The 24,895-nt window shown below is 47.0% G+C and overlaps 2 protein-coding genes and 1 non-coding gene across 9 annotated transcripts in view; 1 reads left to right on the forward strand and 2 right to left on the reverse strand.

The window, feature by feature from the left end:
• ELAPOR1 (endosome-lysosome associated apoptosis and autophagy regulator 1) overlaps nucleotides 1-11,966 on the reverse strand; it is a 96,986-nt gene extending 85,020 nt beyond the window's left edge. Inside the window, exons 1-3 of one of the 5 annotated variants that reach the window (XM_051856195.2) lie at nucleotides 11,826-11,966; nucleotides 11,203-11,361; nucleotides 10,500-10,705 (exon numbers count right to left, since the gene is read on the reverse strand). In XM_051856195.2, coding sequence (XP_051712155.1) covers nucleotides 10,500-10,652 — 153 coding nt within the window. In that variant the 5' untranslated portion in view covers nucleotides 10,653-10,705; nucleotides 11,203-11,361; nucleotides 11,826-11,966. The other 4 variants (XM_070077932.1, XM_051856193.2, XM_051856194.2 and 1 more) reach the window with 4 other exon arrangements.
• CFAP276 (cilia and flagella associated protein 276) lies at nucleotides 10,923-23,654 on the forward strand. Of its 3 annotated transcripts, none has more exons than XM_070077934.1 (5): nucleotides 10,923-11,090; nucleotides 14,018-14,134; nucleotides 14,641-14,747; nucleotides 15,043-15,202; nucleotides 15,968-23,654. In XM_070077934.1, exons 1-4 carry the CDS (start codon nucleotides 10,938-10,940, stop codon nucleotides 15,200-15,202), a joined length of 537 nt encoding a protein of 178 aa, XP_069934035.1. In that variant the 5' UTR covers nucleotides 10,923-10,937; the 3' UTR covers nucleotides 15,968-23,654. The 3 variants fall into 3 exon arrangements, with proteins under 3 accessions (XP_069934035.1, XP_008262976.1, XP_008262978.1); XM_008264754.4 differs by having other exon boundaries at nucleotides 15,075-15,202; XM_008264756.4 differs by lacking the exon at nucleotides 10,923-11,090 and adding an exon at nucleotides 11,716-11,849 and having other exon boundaries at nucleotides 15,075-15,202.
• On the reverse strand, nucleotides 23,230-23,656 carry LOC127493877 (small Cajal body-specific RNA 2). The gene has a single exon (XR_007924414.2). It is a non-coding gene; the product is annotated as a small Cajal body-specific RNA 2 (non-coding RNA).
• Between the last annotated feature and the right edge of the window lie 1,239 nt (nucleotides 23,657-24,895).

The following is a 24,895-nucleotide window of genomic DNA, read 5'->3' on the forward strand; positions in this document are numbered from 1 at the left end:
ATTAAAGTAACAATGCAGAGATGGAGGGAGGGAGGGAGACAGAGAAAGGGCAACGAGGAAGGCAGGGAAAACGTTTCAGAAAATCCACAGGGATGGAGTCACGGAAGCCAAGAGAAGAAAGTGACCCTAGGAGGTGAGCATGAACATAGTTCTATCAAATGCTGCTGGAGGAAGTCTGATTGGGACTGAGAAGTTACCGTTGGATTGACCTGGAGGAGTTTTGGTGGAATTGTGGGGATGAAAGTTCACTTGAATGGAGACAGAAAGGAGAGACTTTCAGTGCAGTGATCTTGGACCAGACTCTGAGGGGCTCTGGCCGCACAGGCATGCACTGCCGCAGGATGTTTCAGTCAACAATGCACTGCATACAGGAGGATGGTCCTAAAGATTATAATGGCACATGGGGCCAGTGCTGTGGCATAGCAGGTAAAGCTGCCCCCTGCAGTGCCGGCATTCCATATGGGCACCAGTTCGAGTCTCGGCTGCTCCACTTCTGATCCAGCTCTCTGCTATGGCCTGGTAAAGCAGTAGAAGATAGCCCAAGTCCTTGGGCCCCTGCACCCACGTGGAAGACCAGGAGGAAGCTCCAGGCTCTTGGCTTCAGATCAGCACAGCTGATCTGACCAACTGGAGAATGAACCAGTGGATGGAAGACTTCTCTGCCTCTCCTTCTCTCTCTGTGTAACTCTGACTTTCAGATAAATAAATACATCTTTAAAAAAAAAAAGAAAAATGCTCACAATAAGTTAAAAAAAAACAACAATATGGATAAAAAAAGATTATAATGGCACAGAAAAATTCCCACTGCCCAGTGACCGCGCAGCCTTCCTAATGTCACTGGGCATTTCTCATGTGTGAACAAGCTTACTGCACACCAGTCTCACAAAAGTAAGCTCATACAACAATGTATAGCACATCACACTTTGTCATGACAATAAATGACAGTTTCTGATTTTTTTGTTTAATATTCTGTTATTCCTTATTTTACAGTGTAGTCTTGCTTATAAAAAAATGTTTGGAGCAAAACATGACATCATTTTATGCTGGCAGTAGCCTCATATAAGGATACTTCAAAAAGCTGGTGGACAGTGTCGGCACTGTGGCGCAGTGGGTTAAGCCGCTGTCTGCAGTGCTGGCATCCCATGTGGGCAGAGGTTTGAGTCCTGGCTGCTCTGCTTCTGATCCAGATCCCTGATAATGAGCCTAGGAAAGCAGTAGAGAATGACCCAAGTGTTTGGGCCTCTGCGCCCACGTAGGAGACCCAAAGGAAGCTCCTGACTCCTGGCTTCAGCCTGGCACTGTGGCGCAGCGGGTTAAGGCTCTGTCTGCAGTGCTGGCATCCCATGTGGGCAGTGGTTTGAGTCCTGGCTGCTCTGCTTCTGATCCAGATCCCTGATAATGAGCCTAGGAAAGCAGTAGAGAATGACCCAAGTGTTTAGGCCTCTGCATCCACTTAGGAGACCCAAAGGAAGCTCCTGATTCCTGGCTTCAGCCTGGCCCAGCCCTGGCCATTGCAGCCATTTGGGGGAGTGAACCAGCATATGGAAGATTCTCTCTCTCTCTCTCTTTCTCCTTCTGTCTTTCCTCTCCCTCTCTGTAACTCTGACTTTCAAATAAATAAATAGGTAAATAAAACTTAAAAAAAAAAACCTTAAAAAAGAGTTGGTGAAGAATGGAATTAAAAGGATTATTTTGGTGCAAAAATTTTTGAAATCCATATATAATTTCTTCATAGTATGCATTTTCCATGAATTTTTGAAGAGCTCTTGTACATCTCGTGTTTATCACCTCTCTCTCTCTCTCTCTCTTTCAGATTTACTTTAGACTCCGGCACTGTGGCATAGTAGGTTAAGCCTCTGCCTATGGAACTGGCATTCCATATGGATGCGGGTTCATGTCCCAGCTGCTTCTCTTCCAATCCAGCTCTCTGCTTATAGTCTGGGAAAGCAGCAGAGGATGGTCCAAGTCCCCTGCACTTGTGTAGGAGACCCAGAAGAAGCTCCTGGCTCCTGGCTTCAGATCGACCCAGCTCCAGCTGTTTGGGAAGTGGACCAGTTGATGGAATCTCTCTCTCTCTCTCTCTCTCTCCCCCCCACCCCGTCTCTCTTTGTTACTTTGCCTCTCCAATAAATAAAATAATTAAAACAACGAAAAGACAAAAATCTCCTAATGACACATTCCTCAGAGCACATCCCCACACATAAGCAATGCATGGTTACATGGAAAGCAGTAAGAGTGGCAGCTGGAGGGGCAGTAGGAGAGGCAGTTTGGGCGGGGGGGGGGTTTATCCTTGCTATTTTTCTAACTATTTTATAAAGATTTGTTGACTTATTTTGAAAGTCAGAGTTGGAGAGAGGGAGAAACAGAGAGAGATCTTCCATCCACTGGTTCACTCCCCAGTTTGCCTATATGGGATGCTGGAGTCTCAGGCAGCAGCTTAACCCACTGTGCCACAATGCCAGCCCCTATTTTTCTATTTTTTAAGATAGGAAAAAATGATAGTGCATTTGAAGGCTGATGGGAATGACTCAGTAGAGGAAAAAATTAATGACTCCAGAGAGAGTGAGTTGCTGACCTACATTAGAAGGGAGAGGCACAGGAGCAAGTGAGAGTTAGCATTAGAGATCAGCCAGGGTGGTTCACCTGTTCACTGCTAAAATCGTGTCATACAAGACCACTTAAGGACCTGCAACAGTGTTCCTATAACGTTTTTTTTTTTTTTTTAAAGCAGATCACAGGGGGCTGGTGCTGTAGCATAGAAGGTTAAGCCTCCACCCTCAGTGCTGGCATCCCATATGGGCACCAGTTTGAGCTCCCTGCTAATGCACCTGGGAAAGCAGTGGAAGATGGCCCTGGTTTTGGTGTGGCTCAGTCCTGGCCATTTCAGCTATTCGGGGAGTGAACCACTGGATAGAAGATCTTTCTCTCTCTCCTGCTCTCTCTGTATCTCTCTGCCTTTCAAATCAATAACCTTAAAAAAAAATAATAAAACAATACCAAGAACAATGCATTTGCAAAGTGCTTTTTCTTCTTTTGTTACAAAAATTATCTCTTTTTGTTTTGTTTTGTTTTGTTTATTCAAAAGGCAGACAGAGATCTTCCATCTGCTATCATTCTCCAAATGCCCCCAATAGCTGAGACTGGGGCAGACTGAAGCAAGGAGCCTGGAACTACATCCTGATCTCCCATGCAGGTGTCAGGGATCCAAGTACTTGGGTCATCCATGTTGCCTCCCAAAGTTTGTAACAGCAGGAAGATGGAATCCAAAGCAGAGCTGGACTCAAACCCAGGTACCCAACATGGAATGCAGGTGTTGCAAGCAGAATCTTAACCACTGCACCAGGGTCCACTCCTGCAAAAGCACTTTTAAAGCATTATCTGGTTTAATCCTCTTGACAATCCTTAAAAGTTAAGAACTAGGGGCCAGCATTGTGGCACAGCAGATTAAACCACGCTTGTGACACCAGCATCCGGTATCTGAGTACCGGTTCAACTCCTGGCTTTTCCCTTCCAGCTTCCTGCTAATGCACTTGGGAAGGCACAAGAAAATGGCTCAAGTGCCTGGGCCCCTGCCACCCATGTGGGAGATCTAGATGGAGTTCTTGGCTCTTGGCTTTGGCCTGAACCAGCCTAGCCTGTTGCAGCCATATGGGAAGAAAACCACCAGATGGAAGACTGACCTCTCTCTCTCTTCCTTTCTCCCCTTTCCTCCACACTCTGCTTTTCAAATAAATAAATAAACCTTTAAAAAAAAAAAAGAACTAAATTATCCCCATTTTCCAGATGGAAAAGTAGAGGTTAAGAAAGGTGACTATTTTTTCCAACATAAGACAGCTGAAATGGTAGAACTGGGCTTTAATTACAGGCCAGAGATTTGTACATTCATCTCCAGGACAACAATGTCCCCTCAAAATATGAGCCACTCACAGGATTTTTAATTTTCTAATAGCCATATTTAAAAAAGTGAAAAGGCACAGGTGAAATTAATTTTAATAATACATTTTATTTAGGCAATTTCTACAACATTACCATTCCAGCCTGTAGTGAGTATAAAATTTTGTGGCGATATTTTCTATCTTCCATTTGTATGTAGTCTCCCAAAGCTGATGTGTGTTTTACACTTTACGGCTCATCTCGGTTCAGACCCTAAATCTGCATCAGACACAGGTGATCTGTAGTTACTAACAGTTGAGGAACCCAATTCGTATTTCAAAATTGCTCCAGATACCATTAAAAGTTTTTTCAATAATTGAATTGAGTATTTTTAACTTAATTACAATTAAATAAAGTTAAAAATTCATTTCCTCAGCTGCACTGGCCACACTTGGAGTGCCCCACAGCCACATGTGCCTGGTGGCTGCCACACGGGACAGCACCACCCAGACCCACCTCCCATGCTGAGTCCATCAACTCTCTCCTCTAAGTACTCCTCATGGCTACTCCTTCCCCCTTTTTAGTTCAACCCGCTTCTCTCACCCTTAAATTCTTTTTTTTTTTTTTTTAAGATTTTTATTTATTTATTTGAGATGTAGAGTTACAGACAGTGAGAGGGAGAAACAGAGAGAAAGGTCTTCCATCCAATGGTTCACTCCCCAGCTGGCCGCAATAGCTGGAGCTGCGCAGATCTGAAGCTAGGAGCCAGTTGCTTCTTCCCGGTCTCCCACGTGGGCGCAGGGGCCCACGGACTTGGGTCACCTTCTACTGCTTTCCCTAGGCCACAGCAGAGAGCTGGATCAGAAGAGGGGCAGCTGGGACTAGAACCAGCGCCCAAATGGGATGCCAGCGCCGCAGGCAGAGGATTAACCTACTGCATCACAGCGCCGACCCTTCACCCTTATATTCTTTTTTTTTTTTTTAATTTTTTTTTTGACAGGCAGAGTGGACAGTGAGAGAGACAGAGAGAAAGGTCTTCCTTTTGCCGTTGGTTCACCCTCCAATGGCCGCTGCGGCCGGCACGCTGCGGCCGGCGCACCGCGCTGATCCGAAGCCAGGAGTCAGGTACTTATCCTGGTCTCCCATGCGGGTGCAGGGCCCAAGTACTTGGGCCATCCTCCACTGCACTCCCTGGCCACAGCAGAGAGCTGGCCTGGAAGAGGGGCAACCGGGACAGAATCCGGCACCCCGACTGGGACTAGAACCCGGTGTGCCGGCGCCGCAAGGCGGAGGATTAGCCTAGTGAGCCACGACGCCAGCCACCCTTAAATTCTTATGTTTCACTACTGTAAGATAATATCAATTAGACCAGTACTAAAAATCTAATTATAACAGCTAACATGGGCCAGTGCCATGGCTCAATAGGCTAATCCTCTGCCTGCAGTGCTGGCACCCTGGGTTCTAGACCCGGTCGGGACGCTAAATTCTGTCCTGGTTGCTCCTCTTCCAGTCCAGCTCTCTGCTGTGGCCCGGGAGTGCAGTGGAGGATGGGCCAAGTCCTTGGGCTCTGCACCCACATGGGAGACCAGGAAAAGCAGCTGGCTCCTGGCTTTGGATCTGTGCAGTGCGCCGGCCGCAGCGCACGGGCCGCAGCGGCCATTGGGGGATGAACCAACAGAAAAAAGGAAGACCTTTCTCTCTGTCTCTCTCTCTCTTTCACTGTACACTCTGCCTGTCAAAACAAAACAAAACAAAACAAAACAAAAACAGCTAACGTGTCTTGGGTATTTACCATGCATCAGGAACAGTCCTAAGCACTCTGAATCATCCTATGATAGTACTGAAGCCCACACCACTAACATTCCCATTTTAAAAATGCCAAACTGAGGCCTGAGAGGCCTAACCTAGTTTTATCCAGAACCCACGCTCTATACCACTCCTGTGCCTCTCTCATAAGCACAGTCACGTGCCACAGTCAGCGACAGCCAGGATGTACAAAGGTTGTCCCATTAGATTGTATTTCTCAGTCACATCGTAGCCATTTCAGTTTGTGTAAGTACACTCTGTTATGTTTATACAATGACAAAATCACCTAGCAACGCGTGGCTCCCGACGTCCCCTGGCCATTAAAGGACACGTGGCATCCAATACGTACTGTATTCTTTAGGGCACATCTCAGTTCAAACACTAAATGTGCGATAGAAGTACAATAAATAATACATAATAATACACAAAAGGGATAGTTCAACTGATGGGATTTAAAGTAAGTTTTTTCCAAGATTCAATGTACATTTATTCTTAATAAAAAGTAATTTTTAAATTATCTTCTTTTTTGTTACATTTTCCAATTTGCCAACAAAATACGCCACTTTGTTTTTTTAAGATTTTTCAAAATAACTCAGACAATTATCAGTCTGGTTTGGTTTTAGTATTCCTACCTTAACACAGGAAAAGAGACAGAATGACTTCTTAAATGTCTTCAAGTCCCCCAAATGTATTATTCTCTAGCTGCCTCTGCCATAAAATGGAAGTGGCACATCTTGCTACTCTATTATGTACTTTATGACAAAAGGGTTTTCATTTCCTCCTCTCATCAAATACAGCAGAACGTTTTAGACACCAACCTTGAGGGCTTCCAACCAAAGGAGTAATTTTAAATCTTAAAATTTTGGGGTAGTCATGTAGCATAGCAGCTAAGATAGGTAAGTGTGTACCACTTCACTTCCACAGTGAAGTACCTGGGTTCAATACCTGGCTCTGGTTCCTGATTCCAGTTTCTTGTTAATACAGACCCCAGAAGGCAACAGTAATGACTCAAGTGATTGAGTTCCTGTCACCCACTTGGGAGAACTGGATTGAGCTCCCAACTCTCACCTTTGGCCTGACCCAACCCCAGCTGTTTTGAGCAGTTGAGAGTGAGCCAGTGAATAGTAGCTCACTCATCTATCTATCTATTATCTATCTATTATCTATCTATCTCTTCCCCTCTCAAGTAAGTAAAATATTTCTAAAATCTTCTACTTTCCTGAAATATTTCCTGAAATCTCAGGGGCCCGAGAGTTTTCCAGATCTACCCACTTTCCCGTAGAGCCAAATGCAGGAGGAAATACATCCATAAAAGCCCAGAAACCCTGCCCATTCAGAGAAGCAGCTGCCAGGGCTTGGGACTCTCCCACCTCTTACAGGCGCAGATCCCATGGAAGTCTGAGTCAAAAAAGGAGTCACTGCTCCCTGGGGACGTTCTTCCTGCGCTGGAGCTTTTAGCTCCCACCATCCTCACACTCTAAAATTCTCACAAATACCCTTGCCTTGGCCCTCACCAGCACCCTACATCTTCAGCCTGGGGCCAAACCCTCTCACCTCCACCTTCAGCATATTTCTCACATCTGTGCCTTCCACTTACGCCACGGCCACCACCCAGTGCAGTCCCTCTGTTACCTTCTCCTTGACCTCCATGACATCTTCTGAACCGGCTTCTTCACCCCATCCCTCTCAATCTCAACTTTTGACCTACCTCAAGCAGATGTACTTCACAGTCTTGCTAATCTGCTCTGAGAAAGTTGCCATCCCTGCCGGATATCTCTCAGGGATTCTCTCCCTGGTTTGCATTGTGCCCCATGCTGAGCCCACTTTTCAGCCAACTGGTCTACTTGCAATACCCAGGATTATTTGCATTTTTCATCCAGGGACCTTCCTTTAGGCTCCTCCCTTTATCTAGAAAGCATCCTTCCTCCATCTGCCCACTGAAATGCTTTTATATTGCCACTATGTCATTCCTGATAGATCAGTGTCCCCTGCCCATCCAGATCTCTTAAGCCTCCATGTATGTCAAGAGTATAACCTAGGCACTTTACATGTTTATCCGACTTAACTGAATCTTCACACGAGCCCTGTAGGATGGGTATTACCACTCCCGTTTCACAGATAAGGGACCTGAGACTGTCAGAATTAATTAACTTGCTCCAAGTAGCACCCTTACTAAATGGCAGCGTCATCACTCATTCCAAAAATGTTATTCCAATCTATGTCTGTCAGATTCCTAAGCCCCCTGGGCTTTACAATACCGATCGGGAAGTCCCTTTGGGGGCAATTAGCACCAAAGCCTCAGGACAAGGCAGATCACGTCAAAGGCAGTTTTCTGCTGCTCTCTCATTGGCTTTAGTCATCATGCTATGGGAAATGCTCCTTTGGCTCTCAGTCGGCACTCAGCCTGGGCTAGCACAGGGCTTAAGAAATGATTCATGAAGACAAACAGTGTACTGGATGTTTAGTTCCACTGGTGACCCTGATTATTCTAAAACCATGAAAGGAACACCAAGCCCCGGCATGAGTCCAGTAGCCTACAACTCTGAGTTCTCTGTCACCTTGACTTAGGCCTCAGGCTAAACCTCTGTTTTCTGATTACACCCAGAGGGATCACACACACACACACACACACACAAAGGCTGCAACCGCATTGTTGTCCATAGATCCTGACACTCACACCCAACATAGGTGCACAAGAAATTCATATGAAGATTAAGCCCAAGGAGGACTAATCTACCTCAGATTGATTTTTCACCATTTAGAGTTGGAAGCCCCCAAACTTGTTTGATCGGTTCATATTGCCATATGGAGAATGTTAGAATAAAGGGCTTATTCTCTTCCTTATTGTTCTGGAGGCAGGGTGCTCAGCGGCCACTGTTTGCTCAAGGAGAGAGTCAACAGGACTTGCTGACGCCCATGGCCAGTAAGCCCGCCTCTCAGCCACTTGCAACCTGGTGTGGGATGTGGATCTAATGGGAAAGAAGCTGAGTAGGGAAGGGGTTAGGAACTCCATGGCATGTGCTGTGTGCATTTTCCCTCCCAGTCCTCAAAGAATCATTTCTGAAGTGACTGTTACTGTAATCCTGATCCAGAAATGGTAGCGTCCCTATAGGACTAGAACCCTCATTATGTCAAGTGCCACAGCTTCCCACAGCTCGAAGCTCAGAGTTCATGGAAGACTTTTTGTCAAGCAAATATTAGTCATGGAAATAGCACTAAAAAGCAAAATGTGAGTCCTCAAGTACCAATCTTCTTCCCTCCCTTGAAGGGTTTAATTCCTTAAATGTGTTATGTTTCCAATAGCGGACAAAGATCTCAACGAGAAGTGGTAGTTGCTGTTTGAGAGTCTTAGATCCACTCAGGAGAACCCATGTTTGATTCTTAGGGAGGTGGACTTGCACGAACTCATTATTTTCACTGGTTAAACCACAGGCTACCAAAGCACTGTGTCGCGGGCACATGGACAAAATTATTCTGTTCCCAATCATCCTTAAAACATGCCATAAAGTGGCTGGGTGAGAGCAAAGACAGCCCAGGGCAGGTCAGCGTAAGGACTAACCACACTGAGCAAAAGTTTCACTGACTGGGGTAATTTATGTCATATTTAGGAATCTTTGAAGTGAAAGATCTTTATTTACAGGCCCCCTCCCCCCTTTTGCCATGATCTGTTATGTTGTAGACAGTTTACTGCTTCGCATATATTGATAATAATACATCTCCATATGGGATGGGGTTGCCATTGCTAACCAGTTAACACATGGCTTATAAAAACCATTATAACCTCTCAACACTTTAGCCAAGTCTGACACTTGGGATTATCTTCACGGTGCTTGACTCTTGACAAACTGAAGGCTTTTAATCTTACAGAGATAATAGAACTTTTATTTTGCCTTCTTCAACGTAGTTCGTATAAATATATTATTGCTGTTGCTGCCATATGGTTTAAAAAAAGTTGTTCAGTGCACGACCATATACTGATATCTCAATGATATGAAAACTACTTGGTTTTGTTCCTCTCCATACCTTTTTGTGTCTCTCCAAAACGAATTTTCATAAGGCATATTTGGTTGGAAGACACACACTACCTAGTGCCTGAATGATGTTGCCAACATTTTTAAACACGTTGAAAAAGACTCAGTGCATATGTTAGCAGAAGTCCAGAGAAGGAGAGTAAAGCCTGGGAGAGAATTAGATCGTTGGGACCTCAACATCTGGACAGAGTGTACTGAGGGGTATCAAGCAATAAACGGGATCCACACTTGTAGCCTGCAAGGTAACTGGACGTTTAAACCGAGGAAAGAGAGACTTAATGGGCTCCTACAGCCGCTCTCGCACCCTCACACACCGCCGACTGAAGTCATCATGAGAGCACAAGCGTTCCGACATCAGTCCACTACTTTTTCTGGACCTTCTTTACTTCTTTCTGATCTCATTGTCCCCCATCCCCTCCCCTTCCCTTCCCTTCCCTCTTTCTCGTTTGCCTCTCTTTATATAATCTTTTGCTTTTTAACCACTTTTAAGGAGATTTCGCCCCCAACCAGAACACAACTCACAGTCTTCTTCCTCTCTAGTTCCGAGTCCGGAGACCCAGCTCTCGCCTCTCCCCGGGGCTGGGCCGGTTCTCGCTGGGCTCAGCAGCCCACGCCACGAGGATCATCTATTTCGTGAGTCCCGGCCCTGATGCCGGGCCGCTGCTCTTCCCTCCCCTCGACGCCTCAGCCCCAAAGACACCTAAACTCCACGGCCTCTAGAGCTGGGCGCGACTGGCTCCCCCAAGGTCTCCGGCTGGTCGCAGGGTCGCGTCGGCAGGTGGACAGTACCTCTTTGCAGGCGTGAAGCTCCGGTCCGGTTCCCTGGGTCACCTGGAAGGCGGTCCCAGCCCAGAGCAGCAGCCGCAGAAGCCGGAGTGCGCGCCTCTCAACCTTCCCCCTGCCCCGGGCGGAGAGACAGCGGCGGTGCCCGGGCTCAGCCATAGCGTAGTCCTGAGAGAGCGGCTGTAGCGGCTCAGGTGGTGCGGCTGCTGTTTCTGCTGGCAGAAGGCAAGGGGAAAAAAAAAAAAGAGGGAGGTTCACAGGGGGAGGATGCAAGGGGCCGGGCTCACTCCAGTCACCTCCCTGTGGCGCCAAGGCCGCCCATCCTTCCTCCTCCCTCCGACTCCTCTCCTCCTACCCACGTCGCCTTGACAACCGCATCCTCGTTCACTGGGCGCGGGTGGGGCGGGGACCACGAGCGCCTCAGCCGCTCACCTGCCGGTCGCCATGGCAGCCGCCGCCGCTGGCGCGCGCGGAGCCACACAGTGCGCGCGCCCGGGACGTGCAATCTGCCCCAGAGGCCGGCCCAGGGCCGCGCGAAAACCGCGACCGGACATTTCTCCAGGCCATGCCCAGCCAATCCGCCGGACAGGGACTATGGTGAGCCCCCTCTGATTTTGCAAAGGTGGAGTGTGGGCCCGTAGGAAAAAGCCCGAGATACCGTCTCTGGCCCACAGACACCATCGCCCACCGGTGTGGCCCCGGTACGTACCACCTGCATCCCGCCAAGTCCATCCGTGCTCTTACAGGCGGCTCTGTGAGAAGCCCTGGGATTCGTGTCGTTAAGCCGAGCTTAAGCAAGGAGAATTCGCCCTAGCCGGCAGTACCTCCGAACGCTACACGTGTTTTGACATCCTCACTGGCTCCTTCCCTTGAATATAGGGAAGACTTTTGTTAGGTGCGAGAAAAAAGGAAACGTACGGGTCATTTTTTTCTTTTAGGACTTCTCTCCTCGACTGCAGACTTTTGCAGAAATCCTGGAGGGTGAGAGGCTGGCGTTTCTTCAACTGGGGCTCAGAAGAGCACGTTCAGGGCTTCCTGGCGCGCGCAACGCCCATTTCCCGCCGCATCCCTGCCTGCTTCCTCCCGAGGGGCATCCCGAGTTGAACCGCCAGGGGGTGCCCTTCTCGAAGGGAATTCGGCTCAGTCATAGATAGCGGGCAGTCGCCTGGCAACCGGAACAAGGTGTTCCAAACAATTGACATCCCGGAGCCTCCGCAGGCAAGGCTGTGCCCCGGCCACCTTGGCCTCCTGTTCCATCTCGCTCGGCAATTAACCATGCCTCCCACTCGAGACCCTTTCCAGCACCCTATGCCAGATAACGACGATTCCTACCTGGGAAAACAGCAGGCTTCCAAGGTACGATGGTTTCTCTTGCAGCTCCCATCAACCTGGCCAAGCCGCCCCGTTTCTGATAGTGCGACTGGCGGAGATGGTAATGGAAAGAACTCTGGTGAGGACACTGAGCCCAGGACCAGAGAAGTCTCTTTTCGGCCTGCCCCCGCGCCCTAGTCCCCATCTTCAAGTTGGTTAAATGTTCACAGGTGCTTTTGAGCAGAGGGAGATAAAGCTCAAAGTATTGATTAGTGTGAGTGATAGGAGGCGCTAGGTTCCATTGAGCCACTCCCTCCGTTTGGAAACTGTCCTCCAAAGATAAAGGAGACACGGAGTGGGAGGGAATCTTGTGAAAGCCACCAGGTCACGTCTTCATGCCCTCTGTCTTTTGGTTAATGCCAGAATGTGTTTGAGTGCGACTGTGATCAGTGATTTGGGTGAACCATCTTTTTTTTTTTTTTTTCTGCTATAAGTGTTTGAAATATTCCAAGTGTTGCAAAATAAGTTGACTTAATCAGTGACTATAGCTTGACAATGTCAAAGATCATTTTATTTATTAAGCATTTATTATTTATTACATTCTGGGCAGTCTGCTGAACACTGATGATACCTAAAGTAGATATAGCTGCTACTCTCAAAGAAGTCAAATAGAAAAGACAACAGCAAGAGTGTTTGCACAATATAGCACCTGGGGGCAGTGAGGAAAAGGAAAGCTTTCTAAAGCAGGTGAGTTTTGACAAGCGTGTTAGCTGGGCCAGGTGAGAGAGGGGTGGAATGTGAGTTAGAAGAAGGAAGTAGGAACCAGACAGTCAAGGCAAAGGAATCAGCAGGTGCATTCAAGGAAAAATGTATGTGTGTGTGTGGTCTCTTTGGAGAACTACACATAGTCCTGAAGGGTTGAAGTCTGGGTGTGAAATGGAAGTGTGGAGACATCAGGGCTGGAGAAGTGGCCTCGGTGGGCTGTGTGCACACTAGTGAGCTAGATTTTCATCCTGGAGTGAGTGACAGAATCAAATGGCAGTAGATGGGACAGAATGGGAGTGGAACAAAAGAGATGAGTGAGAAGGCAGGTGCAGCGAGCTCCAAGAGGAAGGATAATGAATCTAGAGCAGCAACACAGGGATTGGTGATTAATATGCAGATGTGAGAACAAGGCCAAGAGGAGGCCTGATGGGATGTGGTGACTGACGGATATGGGCCCAAGAAACTAGTCCAGCATTAACTCCTAGGCCTCTGAGGGCTTAACTGACCCCACTCACTGAATTGGGACACCTCAGGGATGCAGGTTTGGGGAGAAATACGTTGAGATCAATTGTGTGGATGCTGTTTTTGCAGAGCCCGTGAAACATTTAAGTGACAGTTAAGAGTAGATGACAGTGGGTTGAAGATGTCCTGTCATGCCTGGAAGCTGAAGGATGTGGGCCATCCTCCACTGCTTTCCTAGGCCATAGCAGAGAGCCAGATCAGAAGTGGAGCAGCTGGAACTCGAACCAGTGCCCATATGGGATGCCAGCACTGCAGGCAGAAGCTTCACCTGATACACCACAGCGCCGGCCCCTGGCCTCCACTTTTCTGCCTGTTAATTGCATTTGAAGTCTCATTTGTCCTTCACACTCAGGACATTTAACCTGAGCGCATCAGCTTTCCTATCTGCTCCCCAACCTTCTCCCAACTCTTCCACTCCACTCCTTTCCCTGTATTCCTGGACCATGTCTCTTTTTATTTAATATTTATTTATGTATTTGAAAGTTGGAGTTACAGAGAGGCAGAGAAAGAGAGAGAGAGAGAGAGAATATCTTCTATCTTTGGGCCAGGCTATCCGTGTCTCCCATGTGGGTGGAAAGGGCCCAAGCACTTAGGCCATCTTCTGCTGCTTTCCCAGGTGCATTAGCAAAGAGCTGGATCAGAAGCAGAGCAGTGGGGACTCAAACCAGCACTCACATGGGATGGCAGTGTTGGTGTGGCAGGCGGCAACTTAACCCACTATACCACAACACCAACCCCTTCTATCAGTTCTAAGAAAACGTAAGACGATCAAAAGCCTGGGAGATCCTGCCTCACATCATTCTCTTCACAGACTTTCCTCTGCGAGTCGATTGAAACAGAATGGAATAACGAAATGATGTCACTGAGGCTACCGCATCAGCCAGGTCCCCTGTGACCGGGTCCTGAAGGGGGTTTCTCTTTTGCAGAAACTGCCATACAAGAATCCAACTCATCTGGCTCAGCAACAAGAACCCTGGAGTCGGCTCAACTCCACTCCCACAATTACCTCCATGAGGCGTGATGCCTATTTTTTTGACCCCAAGGTACCTAGCACTGAAATACTTTTCTCTTGACACCCACTTTAGGACTCATTAGTATTCTTTTTGAAAGGAAGTCTGTCTTGACTATGTCTGTATCTCTCCTTTTGTCCCCAACCCAAGATCCTGCCAAATCCAAAACCAAACTAATTTATCTGGCCTCTAGGTCAGAAAGCTTGGATTTTGCTCCATTACCAGGAGCAAATAATTTTAATAGACTTTCCCATGTTTTTCATGAATGTAAGCATGAATGAGGTCAAGTTCAAGGCCAAATCAAGGATATTTCCATGTCCCCAGTGAGTCACCACTCTTTAGACCTGACTGTAATGGAGACAGTTCCATACTGACAAGAGTTCAGAAGTCATGGTTACAATTTGCATGTAACAAAATTGGTGTTCAGTCCCAACAGAGGGGCTTCACTTTCCTTTGGGGACGAGTAGAGCCAACAGCACCTGATGAGAGTGAAGGCACAGGGGGCCAAGTTAACCCTGGGGGATTGACTTTCCCTGTAGACACCAAAGGATGACCTGGACTTCCGCTTAGCAGCCCTGTACAACCACCATACTGGGGCGTTCAAGGACAAAAGTGAGGTACTGTTACACGAGGAGACCATCCACGGGTAAGTGGCAGAGGCAGGGCCTCTTCACCCTTGGGATGCTGCTGTCCAGTCACAGAAGGTAGACTGTCACCTGGGAAGTAACCACCAATGGGTACTCGTTTATATACAAATATCTGTACTTTTTTTACATCTGTGTCTGTAATAGGCATATCCTTATTGTCTGCAATGGATAGAAATCCTCCAAGAGTGTGCTCCTCTGCATAAACAAAATTTCTGGTTAATTCTACAAAGGATAAGGGCCTTCGGCTGCTTTATGATACATGTCTCACGTGGCCACCTTTCCCTCATCTTTCAGTCTCCATTGTTCTTCCCCATACCATCTTCTAGAATCAAGATCCAATTCCCTGGAGAATCTTCACCCCCTCCTCTGCTACCCCCTATCACTTCCCGGGCTAACATCAGACACTGGATCAACCCAAAGAAGGAGTCTATCCACAGCATCCAGGGATCTATAGGTAAGGGTTAGGAGACTGGGTGGGTAAATAGGTGGCACAGGTGTCTTTTTAAGTGGATCTGACATTGGGAGATTGGCGGTGACTGGCTGGTAGAAAAGACCAGGGATTACTGAGGGTCTTGGAAAGCAGTAATTAATGTACAGAACCTAATCCAAAGGACAAGTTGACCACAGAGCTAGGAAATTAATTCAAGTGTTCAGCACCTCAGTCTTACATCTAGGGGACAAGCATTTCTTTCAATTTTTTTTTTAAAGATGTATTTGTTTATTTAAAAGGCAGAGTAACAAGAGAGGGAGAGAGATCTTCCATCTATTGGTGTACTCTTCAAATGTGCACCACATCCAGGGCTAGAACAGACCAAAGCCAGAAGCCTGGAATTCCATCCAGGTCTCCCACACGGGTAGCAGGGACCCAAGTACTTGGGCCATCATCTGCCTTCCCAGATGCATTAGCAGGAAGTTGGATTGGAAGCAGAGTAGCTGGGACTTGCACAGTCACTCCAATATGGGATGTGGATATCCTAAGTGGTGGCTTCACCTGCTACACCAGAATGCCTGCAACCGTTTCTGGCAAGGGCAGGCACAGGGCAGAAACCTGGGAGCAGAACACCTATGACTACCTCCCATCCGCCCTCCATATGCCGGTTCCCCCAGATGCTCTAGGACCCTCCCCCAGAGTACCAATCCATGTGATGATTCGAGGTTCCCAGAAAAGGGAAAAGGATCTGAAATTCACAGCCCACTCCCTCTCCTCTTTTGTCCACAGTGTCCCCTCACACTGCAGCCACCAACAGAGGTTACTCCCGAAAGAACGATGGTGGCTTCTTCTCCACATAGGCCCCTGGACGGATGGATCGTGGGGGCACCTGCTGTCGTCTGCCTCCATTAAACAGATTTGTTCAAGATGAAGTCTGAAGTGTCTCTTACCCACAGACTACGAGTTGCCACTTCACTCTTAAAATACGGAAGGGAAATTTCCCAGCGTCCAGAAGTGAGTCCCCTGGGGTACATCTGCAACTTGGAAAGGCATCTTGCTGAAAAGCTCAGGACTTAGGACAGAAGGCACAGGACACTGTTGATAAACTGAAATCACTCCAACCGTACAGTACCATTCAAAATTTCTCACAAGCTTTATGAACTGAGCATTGGAGAACAAGAATGGCTGAAGTCCATTCTCTCACTGAGCTTTCCCTGCAGTTCCAGCAACTCTAAATAGCTTTCATATTTAGTTTGAAACCTCTTTCATTTAGTCATCTGCTGGCCTCCACTTTTCCCCAAGGGCCATCTCTCTGTGTTCCTGGATTCCTGACACGGTTTAATCACTAACTCTGCCTCTGTCTCCTTGCCTGGAAGCTGTCAGTTTGTAATGGGATTCCTAGCACAACTCTTATACACCTGGTTCAGAGATCGGGTGATTGTGTTTGAAAGTACGTAAAAATGGATGCCTGCATGCGGTTTATAAAATTACAAGTCACATACAGGAATGTGCTGTGTCACTAAAGATTGGGCAGGAAATGTCAGGCCTTGTAGCATATTGGACAATACATTCCCTTTCCTGGGGCCGGTGCTGTGGCGTAGCAGGTAGCCTGCGGTGGTGGCATCCCATATGGGCGCCAGTTCGAGTCCAGGTTCTCCACTTCCAACCCAGCTCTCTGCTATGGCTGAGAAAGCAGTAGAAGATGGCCCAAGTCTTTGGGCTCCTGCACCCACATGGGAGACCGGAAGAAGTTCCTGGTTCCTGGCTTTGGATCGGTGCAGTTCCAGCCATTGCAGCAGAGTTGGGGAGTGAACGAGTAGATGGAGGACCTGTCTCTCTCTGCTTCTCCTTCTCTTTGTGTAATTCTGACTTTCAAATAAATAAATAAATTTTTAAAAAATAAATAAATTCCATTTTCTAATTAAGTTTGACAATACAGGCATAGTTGAATCATTCAGCTATGAAAGGGCTTTATCCAGATACTCAGGGGCAGGGTCCCTAAACAAAACTGTCACAGTCCAACCCACTGAGACCCTCCAATCTACTAACATAGTACCAAGTGGCAAGAGGAGTTTCAGTTCTCATGATCTAGAATGCCTGAAGGTGGGAGACAGGGCTGGCTCCCTGGATAGACATGGCAGGCAGTCTATTTGAGGTACTAAACATTAAAAGACTTTGTACTGTGACCCAAAATTTAAAAAAAAAATATGGATTCCTGGGGCCATCACTGTGGCATAGCACGTAAAGCCACCATCTGCAGTGCCAGCATCCCATATGGAAGCCAATTCAAGACCCCGCTAATCCTCTTCCAATCCAGCTCTCTGCTATGGTCTGGAAAAGCAGTAAAGATGGCCCAAGTGTTTGAGATCCTGCACCCACATTGGAGACCAGAAAGGAGCTCCTGGCTCCTGGATCTGGGTCAGCACAGCTCCAGCCACTGCAGCCACTGGGGGAGTGAACCAGCAGATGGAAGCTCTCTCCCTGCCTCTGCCTTGGCTTCTCTGTAACTCTGCCTTTCAAATAAATTTTTTTAAAAAAATAAATAAAAACAAGAAAAAATATGGATTCCTACCAAATATTTAAAGGAGAACTAGTACCAATTCTCAAATTTTTCCAAAAAATTAAGAAGAGGGAATTCTTCCAAACTCATCCTATGAGCATTTCCCTGATTCCAAAACCACACAAGAATACAACATAAAGCTACAGGCCAGTATCCTTGGTGAACATAAACATAAAATCCTCAATAAAATACTAGCAAATGGAATCCCATAGCATACTGAAAAGTTAGTCACCATGATCAAATGGGATTCATCCAGGGATGCAAGGATGGTTCAACATATGCAAATCAATTAGTGTGATGCACCACATCAACAGAGTGAAGGACTGAAACCATATGAGCTTATAAACAGAGGCAGAAAGAGCATGTGGGAAAGTTCCACTTCCCTTTATGAATAAATCAGATGTAGAAGGAACATATCACAACTTGATAAGCCCAGCAGCTAACAGCATAACGAATGGGGAAAAGCAAGTTAATGATGTTCACTTTCACCACTTTTATTAACATAGTATTGGAAGTCACTGTTTGCAAAGCTTTAGGTCACAAAATCAACAGATAAAAATCAGTAGCATTTTCAAGCTGATAGTTATCTGAAAAAGAAATTTTAAGAATAATCCCATTTATAATAGCTAAAAAAGAAAACCTAGAAATAAATGTAAACAGAGGTGAAAAATCTCTACCATGGAAATTGTAAAACACTGGTGAAAGAAACTGAAGAGGACACACACAAACACATGGGGTGGGGTGGGGTGGGGTGGATATTCCATGTTCATATACTGGTAAAATCAATATCGTTAAAATATCTATAATTCTAAAAGTGACCTTCAGATTCAATGCAATGTCTAGCTAAGTATTGTCACATTCTTCACAGAACGAGGAAGAAAATCCTTGAATTCATTTGGAATCATGAAAAATCCAAATAGCAAGAAGGGTGAGTATTGTGGCACAGTGAGTCAAGCCATTGCTTGCAATGCCTGCATCCCTTATCAGAATACCTGGCTGCAAGGCCTCCCTCTGCTCTGACCTAGCTTCCTGCTAATGCACACCACAGGAGGCAGCAAATGATGGCTTAGGTAGCTGGGTCCGAGCCACCCATGTGGGAGACCCAGATGGAGTTCTGGGCTCCTGGCTTTGGCCTGAAAACTGGGCTTTGAAGTTCTTTCTGTCACACTGCTCTTCAAATAAAAATAAATATTTAAGAACAAGAGGGAGTGGATTATACTACCCAACTCCAAAATATACTATAAAGCTACAGTAATCAAACAGCCTAGTTTGGGAATAACAACAGACATGATAGCCTAGAAGTAAACCCCAAGCATCTACGGCCAACTGACCTTCCATGGAAGTACTAAAAATAAGCACTGGGAGAAAGATATAGTCTCTTCAATAAATGGTGCTGGGAGAATACACATGCAGAAGAATGAAACTAGAACCATTTCTCACCATATACAAAAATCAAACTAAATGGATTAAAGACTAAACAGCTAAGATCTGAAACTAGGGGCCAGCGCTGTGGCTTAGAAGGTTAAGCATCTGCCTGCAGTGCCAGCATCTCATATAGGAACTGGTTCCAAGTCCCAGCTGCTCCTCTTCCAAACCAGCTCCCTGCTGATTGCCTGAGAAGGCAGTAGATGGCAGTGCTTGGGCCCATGCACCCACGTGGAAGACCTGGAAGAGGCTCCTGGCTCCTGGCTTTGGATCAGCCCAGTGCTGGCCACTGCAGCCATTTGGGGAGTGAATCAGCGGATGAAGGACCTCTCTGTCGCTCTCTCCACCTGTAACTCTGCCTCTCAAGTAAATAAATATTTTTTAAAAAATAAAAAGAACTGTAAAATGTGTCATATATATGAAAAAGAACAAATTAAAATGTATGTAACAATAAATAAAAATGTATACATTTGCAGTATCCACAAAAATAAAATCTGAAACTACTACCAGAAAACACAGGGGAAATGACTCAGGATATTAGAATATGGAGGGATAGTTGTTTAAGACCCAAAAGCACATGAGAAAAAAAGCAAAAAAAGACAAACGGGATTACATTAAATTAAAAAGCTTCTGCAAAGCAAAGGAAAAACCGCAGTGAGGGGGCAGTGTTGTAGTGTAATGGGTTAAGCCTCTGCCTGCAATGCCAGCATCCCATATGGGTGCTGGTTTGAGTCCCAGCTGCTTCACTTCCAATCCAGCTCCCTAATGTGGCTGGGAAAGTACCTGAGCCCCTGCAACCCCTGTGGGAGACCCAGGAGAAGCTCCTGGTCTCTGGCTTTGATGTGGCTCAGCCCTGGCCATTGAAGCCATTTGGGGAGTGAACCAGTGAATTGAAGATCTATCTCTACCACTTTTTTTTTTTTTTTTAAAGATTTATTTATTTGAAAGAGTTACAGAGTAAGGCAGAGACAGAGAGAGGTCTTCCATCCACTGGCTCACTCCCCAGATGGCCACAACAGCTGGAGCTGCGGCAACCCGAAACCAGGAGCCAGGAGCTTCCTCCAGGTCTCCCACGTGGGCACAGGAGCCCAAGGACTTGGGTCATCTTCTACTGTTTCCCAGGCCACAGCAGAGAGCTGGATCAGAAGAGGAGCAGCTGGGCCCATATGGGATGCTGGCACTTTAGGCCAGAGGTTTAACCCCTTGCACCACAGCACCAGCCCCTCTACTACTCTTTCTGTAACTCTCCCTTTCAAATAAATAAAGTTTAAAAAAAAGTGAAAAGACAATCTACAATTGAGGGAAAATATATGCAGGTTGACATCAACAAGAGGTTAATATTCAGGTTATATAGAAATACAACAGCAAAAAAAAACCCCAAATAACCCAATTTTTATATAGGTAAATGTGGTGTAGTGGGTTAAGCTACCACTTGGGTTACAAACATCCCTTATCAGAGTGCCTGGGTTCAAGCCCTACCTCCACTTCTGATCCAGCTTCCTCCTAATGCATGCCCCAGAGGCAGCAGATGAGGGTTTAAGTACTTAGGTCCCTTCATGCGACATGGATTGAATTCCTGGCTCTTGGTTTTGGCCTGGCCCAGCTGTGACTATTGTGGGTATTTGAGGAGTTATCCAGCAGATGGAAGATTGCTCGCTCACTCTCGCTCGTTCTTGTGCTCTGCCATTTAAATATTTTTTTAAATGGACACAGAACCTAAATACATATTTCTCAAAAGACATATAAATGGTCAAGTATAAGAAAAAGTGCTCAACACCGCTCATCAAGGAAAAGCAAATCAAAACCACAATGAACTATCACCTCTCTCCCATTAAAGTGACCACGTGTTATCAAAGACAAAATGTAAGGTCAGGCATTTGGCCTAGCAGGTAAGGTACTAATTACGATGCTTAGTGCCATACCAGTGTACCTGGGTTTGATTCCTGGCTCTGGCTCCTGACTCCATCTTTCTGCCTAAACCCTAGGAGGCAACAGTGATGGCTCAAGTAAATTGGATTTCTACCACTGATGCGGGAGTCACAGATTGAGTTCCTGGCTCCTAACGATTGCAAATATTTGGGTAGGAAACCAGTGGATAGGAACTCTCTGCCTCTCGAAACAGATGAAAAAAATTGAAAAGACAAAAGAGAACAAGTGGAGTGGGGTCTGTGGCATAGCAGGTAAAGCTGCCCCCTGTGGTGCTGGCATCCCACATGGGCATCAGTTCAGGTCCTGGCTGTTCCATTTCTGATCCAGTTCTGTGATGTGGCCTGGGAAGGCAGTGGAGAATGGCTCATGTCCTTGGGTCCCTGAACCCGTGTGGGAAACCTGGAGGAGGCTCCTGGCTTCAGATCAGCACAGCTCTGGCCTTTGCGGCCAGTTGGGGAGCGAACCAGTGGATGGAAGACCTCTCTCTCTGTCTCTACTCCCTCTGCTTCTGCCTCTCTGTAACTCTTTCAAGTAAATAAATTTAAAAACTAAGTAAATAAAAAAAAGTGCTGGCAAGGATGTGGAGAAAATGGAAATTTTATGCACAGTTGGTGGAACTGTAATAAAGTCGTAACAAAACACAGTACAGCAGTTACTCAAAAAATTTAAAATAGAGGCTGATGTTGGGTAAGCCACTGCTTGGGACAAATATCTCTTACCAGAATGCTGGGGAGTCCTGCCAAGTACACTTTTTTTTTTTTTTTTTAAGACTTTTTTATTTAAAGGTAGAGTTACAGAGTCTGTAAAGACAGAAGTCTTCCATCCACTGGTTCACTTCCCAAACAGCCCCAACAGCTGGAGCTGGGCCAATCTGAAGCCAGGAGCCAGGAGCTTTCTCTAGGTCTCCCACACAGGTGCAGAATCCAAGCACTTGGGCCAACTTCCACTACTTTTCCATGCCATAGCAGAAGGCTGGATCAGAAATGGAGCAACTAGTACACAAACTGGCATGCATATGGGATGCTGGCGCAGGTAGAGGCTTAGCCTACTACCCCACAGGGCTGGCCCCCACTACTACACTTCTAATCCAACTTCCTGCTAATGTGCCTGTGAAGCAACGGTTGATGGCCCAAGTATTTGAGTTCCTGCTATTCACACGGGAGACCTAAATGCAGAATTCCTGGCTCCTGGCCTCAGCCTGGTCCAATCCCGGCTGCTGTGGCCATTTGGGAAGTCAGTCGTGGATGGAAGATGCGTCTCTGCCTTGCAAATAAATCTTAACCACACACACACACAAACACAAACTGCCATATGATTCAGCAATCCTACTGCTGGGATATACTGAGTATATACTCAAAAAGAAATGAAATCATCTGTACTCCCATGTTTACTGCAGCAATGGCCACCATGGTCAACAAAAGGAAAAACTAAGGCCCATCAACTGAGGAACGATAAGGAAATGCACATATAGGGAAAGACACCTATCACATGATCTCTCATATGAGTAATCTAAAAAGTGTATCCCATAGAAGTTGAGAGTGGAATGGTGGTGACCAGAGGCTGGGGAGTGATGGGGAAAGGTTGGGCAGTTCCAGTCAGAGAAAATCCTGCTGTTGTATTACATAGCACAGCGACTATGGATAATGATAACCCACTATACAGCTCAAAAAAGGGTACTGAATGCTTTCATCACAAAGAAATGGCCAGTGTCTGAGGAGGGGGTTGCCCTGATTTGAACAGTACACGAAGTGCACTATGTACTGAAACATCATACAGATACACAATTTTTGTTTCAAAATTTCAAAATAAAAAACATGCACATTTTTGGACTGTTCCTACTAATTAACTTAAAATCCCGGGCAAGGCCCTGGACTCTGCATTTTTGTAAGCTTCTGAAGGATGCATTGGCATGCACACATGTATAACCCTTCGCACCAGCGCTGGCACAGGCTGCGGCTTCAGGAAAAAAAAGGGGGCGAGCCAGGGAGGAAACACCGCGGCGAGCAAGGCCTCTACCACCTTCCAGCTCCAGGCCGCGGCCTCCAGCTCGTTCATCGTCCGCCCTGCCCCGCCAGCTCCCGGCAACAGCTACGGCACTGGCCCCCTCGCCACCGGCGGCCTCGTCCTGAGGCCGGGCTCAGATCAGAATCGCCTCGATAATCAGCGGCCCGGGACAAGCCCAGCCTCGTCTATCTGATCAATTCATCACTTCCGAGCGCCGGGCCCCGTTGGACCAGCTCCGGGACCTCGGGGACCGCGGCGTTGCCGCCGCCCAAGGGCCTCGCTGCACAGCGCCCCCAGAGAGGGGGCTTCGCAGGAGGAGAGCTTTTCATTTCGGGACGGCCCGGCGAGGCTGGGGTCACGACCCGATCAAATAAGATCAAGGTGTAAGGAGGGGAGAGGGGCACAGGGGTGGGCGCACTCACTCGCCTTGCACGCAACACGCGCGCACACACAAACACATCCACGCATCCACTCGTGCCTCGGCCCACACACGCCTCCCACGCGACACACATGCACAGCCCACACAAGCCTCACCCAAGGCCACTCTCTTCCCGTGCCGCAGCGGAAGGCCGCACTCTCTTTTAAACCCTTCGCCTCGCTCGGAGGATTCTGGGAAGAACCACCGAGCACAGGCGGGCCACTGCGACTCCCCGCTTGTCGAGGGAGCGCTTTACTGCCCTCGAGCGGCTCGGAGGGGAAGCCAGGTCCCAGGGGAATCGATGCTGCAGGCCGGCTTCATCTATCAATTCATGGGTTACATTTTTTTTTTAATTTAAAATTTTTTAAAAGATTTATTTTTATTTATCTGAAAGACAGAGTTAGAGAGAGGTAGAGACAGACAGAGAGGTCTTCCATCTGCTGGTTCATCCCCCAAATGGTCGCAACAGCTGAAGCTGAGCTGATCTGAAGCCAGGAGCCAGGAGCTTCTTCAGGGTGCAAAGACTTGGGTCATCTTCTACTGCTTTCCCAGGCCATAGCAGAGAGCTGGATCGGAAGTGCAGCAGCCAGGACTAGAACCGGCACCTATGAGATGCTGGCACTTCAGGCCAGGGCTTTAACCCACTGTGCCACAGCACCAGTCCCATTTATTTAGTTTTTTAAGGTGAACAAATTTCAGTGTGTATGATATTTATATTTTGATTCTGATTCATCTTAAATTTTAAAATATTGTTTCCAGATGTGATTCAGTCTCAGATTTTTGGGTGAATGATTTCTTTCCCATGGAGAGCAATCCCTGGTCATTACAGACCACAGCATGAGCTCCCCCATTCTCCAAAAGGAGAAGTCAAACATTTTTGCAAAGGGACAGGTGAGGAATCGAGTAGTCAGACCCAAGGACAAGGCATTCAGGATGACTGTGAAATGGGTAGAAGTAGGAAGACATATCAGGGCGCAGCAGGTTAACGCCCTGGCCTGAAGCACCGGCATCCCATTTGGGCACAGGTTCGAGACCCGTGCTCCTCTTCCCATCCAGCTCTCTGCTGTGGCCTGGGAAAGCAGTGGAAGATGGCCCAACAGATGGGAGACCTCTCTCTTTCTCTCTCCTCTCTCTGTGTAACTCTTTCAAATAAATAAACCTTTAAAAATAAATAAATAAATAAATAAATAAAAGGAAGACATATCCCTATCCCCACATACAGAATGCTCCAGCTGCCCAAAACTTGATGCTGCCGCAGGCACACTGCTAAACCTTCACATGTGATTAGATCCATTAAAACACATATGACTTACAAACTCCATGAGTAGTGGAAAACAGTGCTAGTAATAACAAGTAGAATTCTTCCTCTCACATTAGCACA

The sequence above is a fragment of the Oryctolagus cuniculus genome, chromosome 7 (genome assembly GCF_964237555.1).
Source record: "Oryctolagus cuniculus chromosome 7, mOryCun1.1, whole genome shotgun sequence".
Lineage (NCBI taxonomy): Eukaryota > Metazoa > Chordata > Mammalia > Lagomorpha > Leporidae > Oryctolagus > Oryctolagus cuniculus.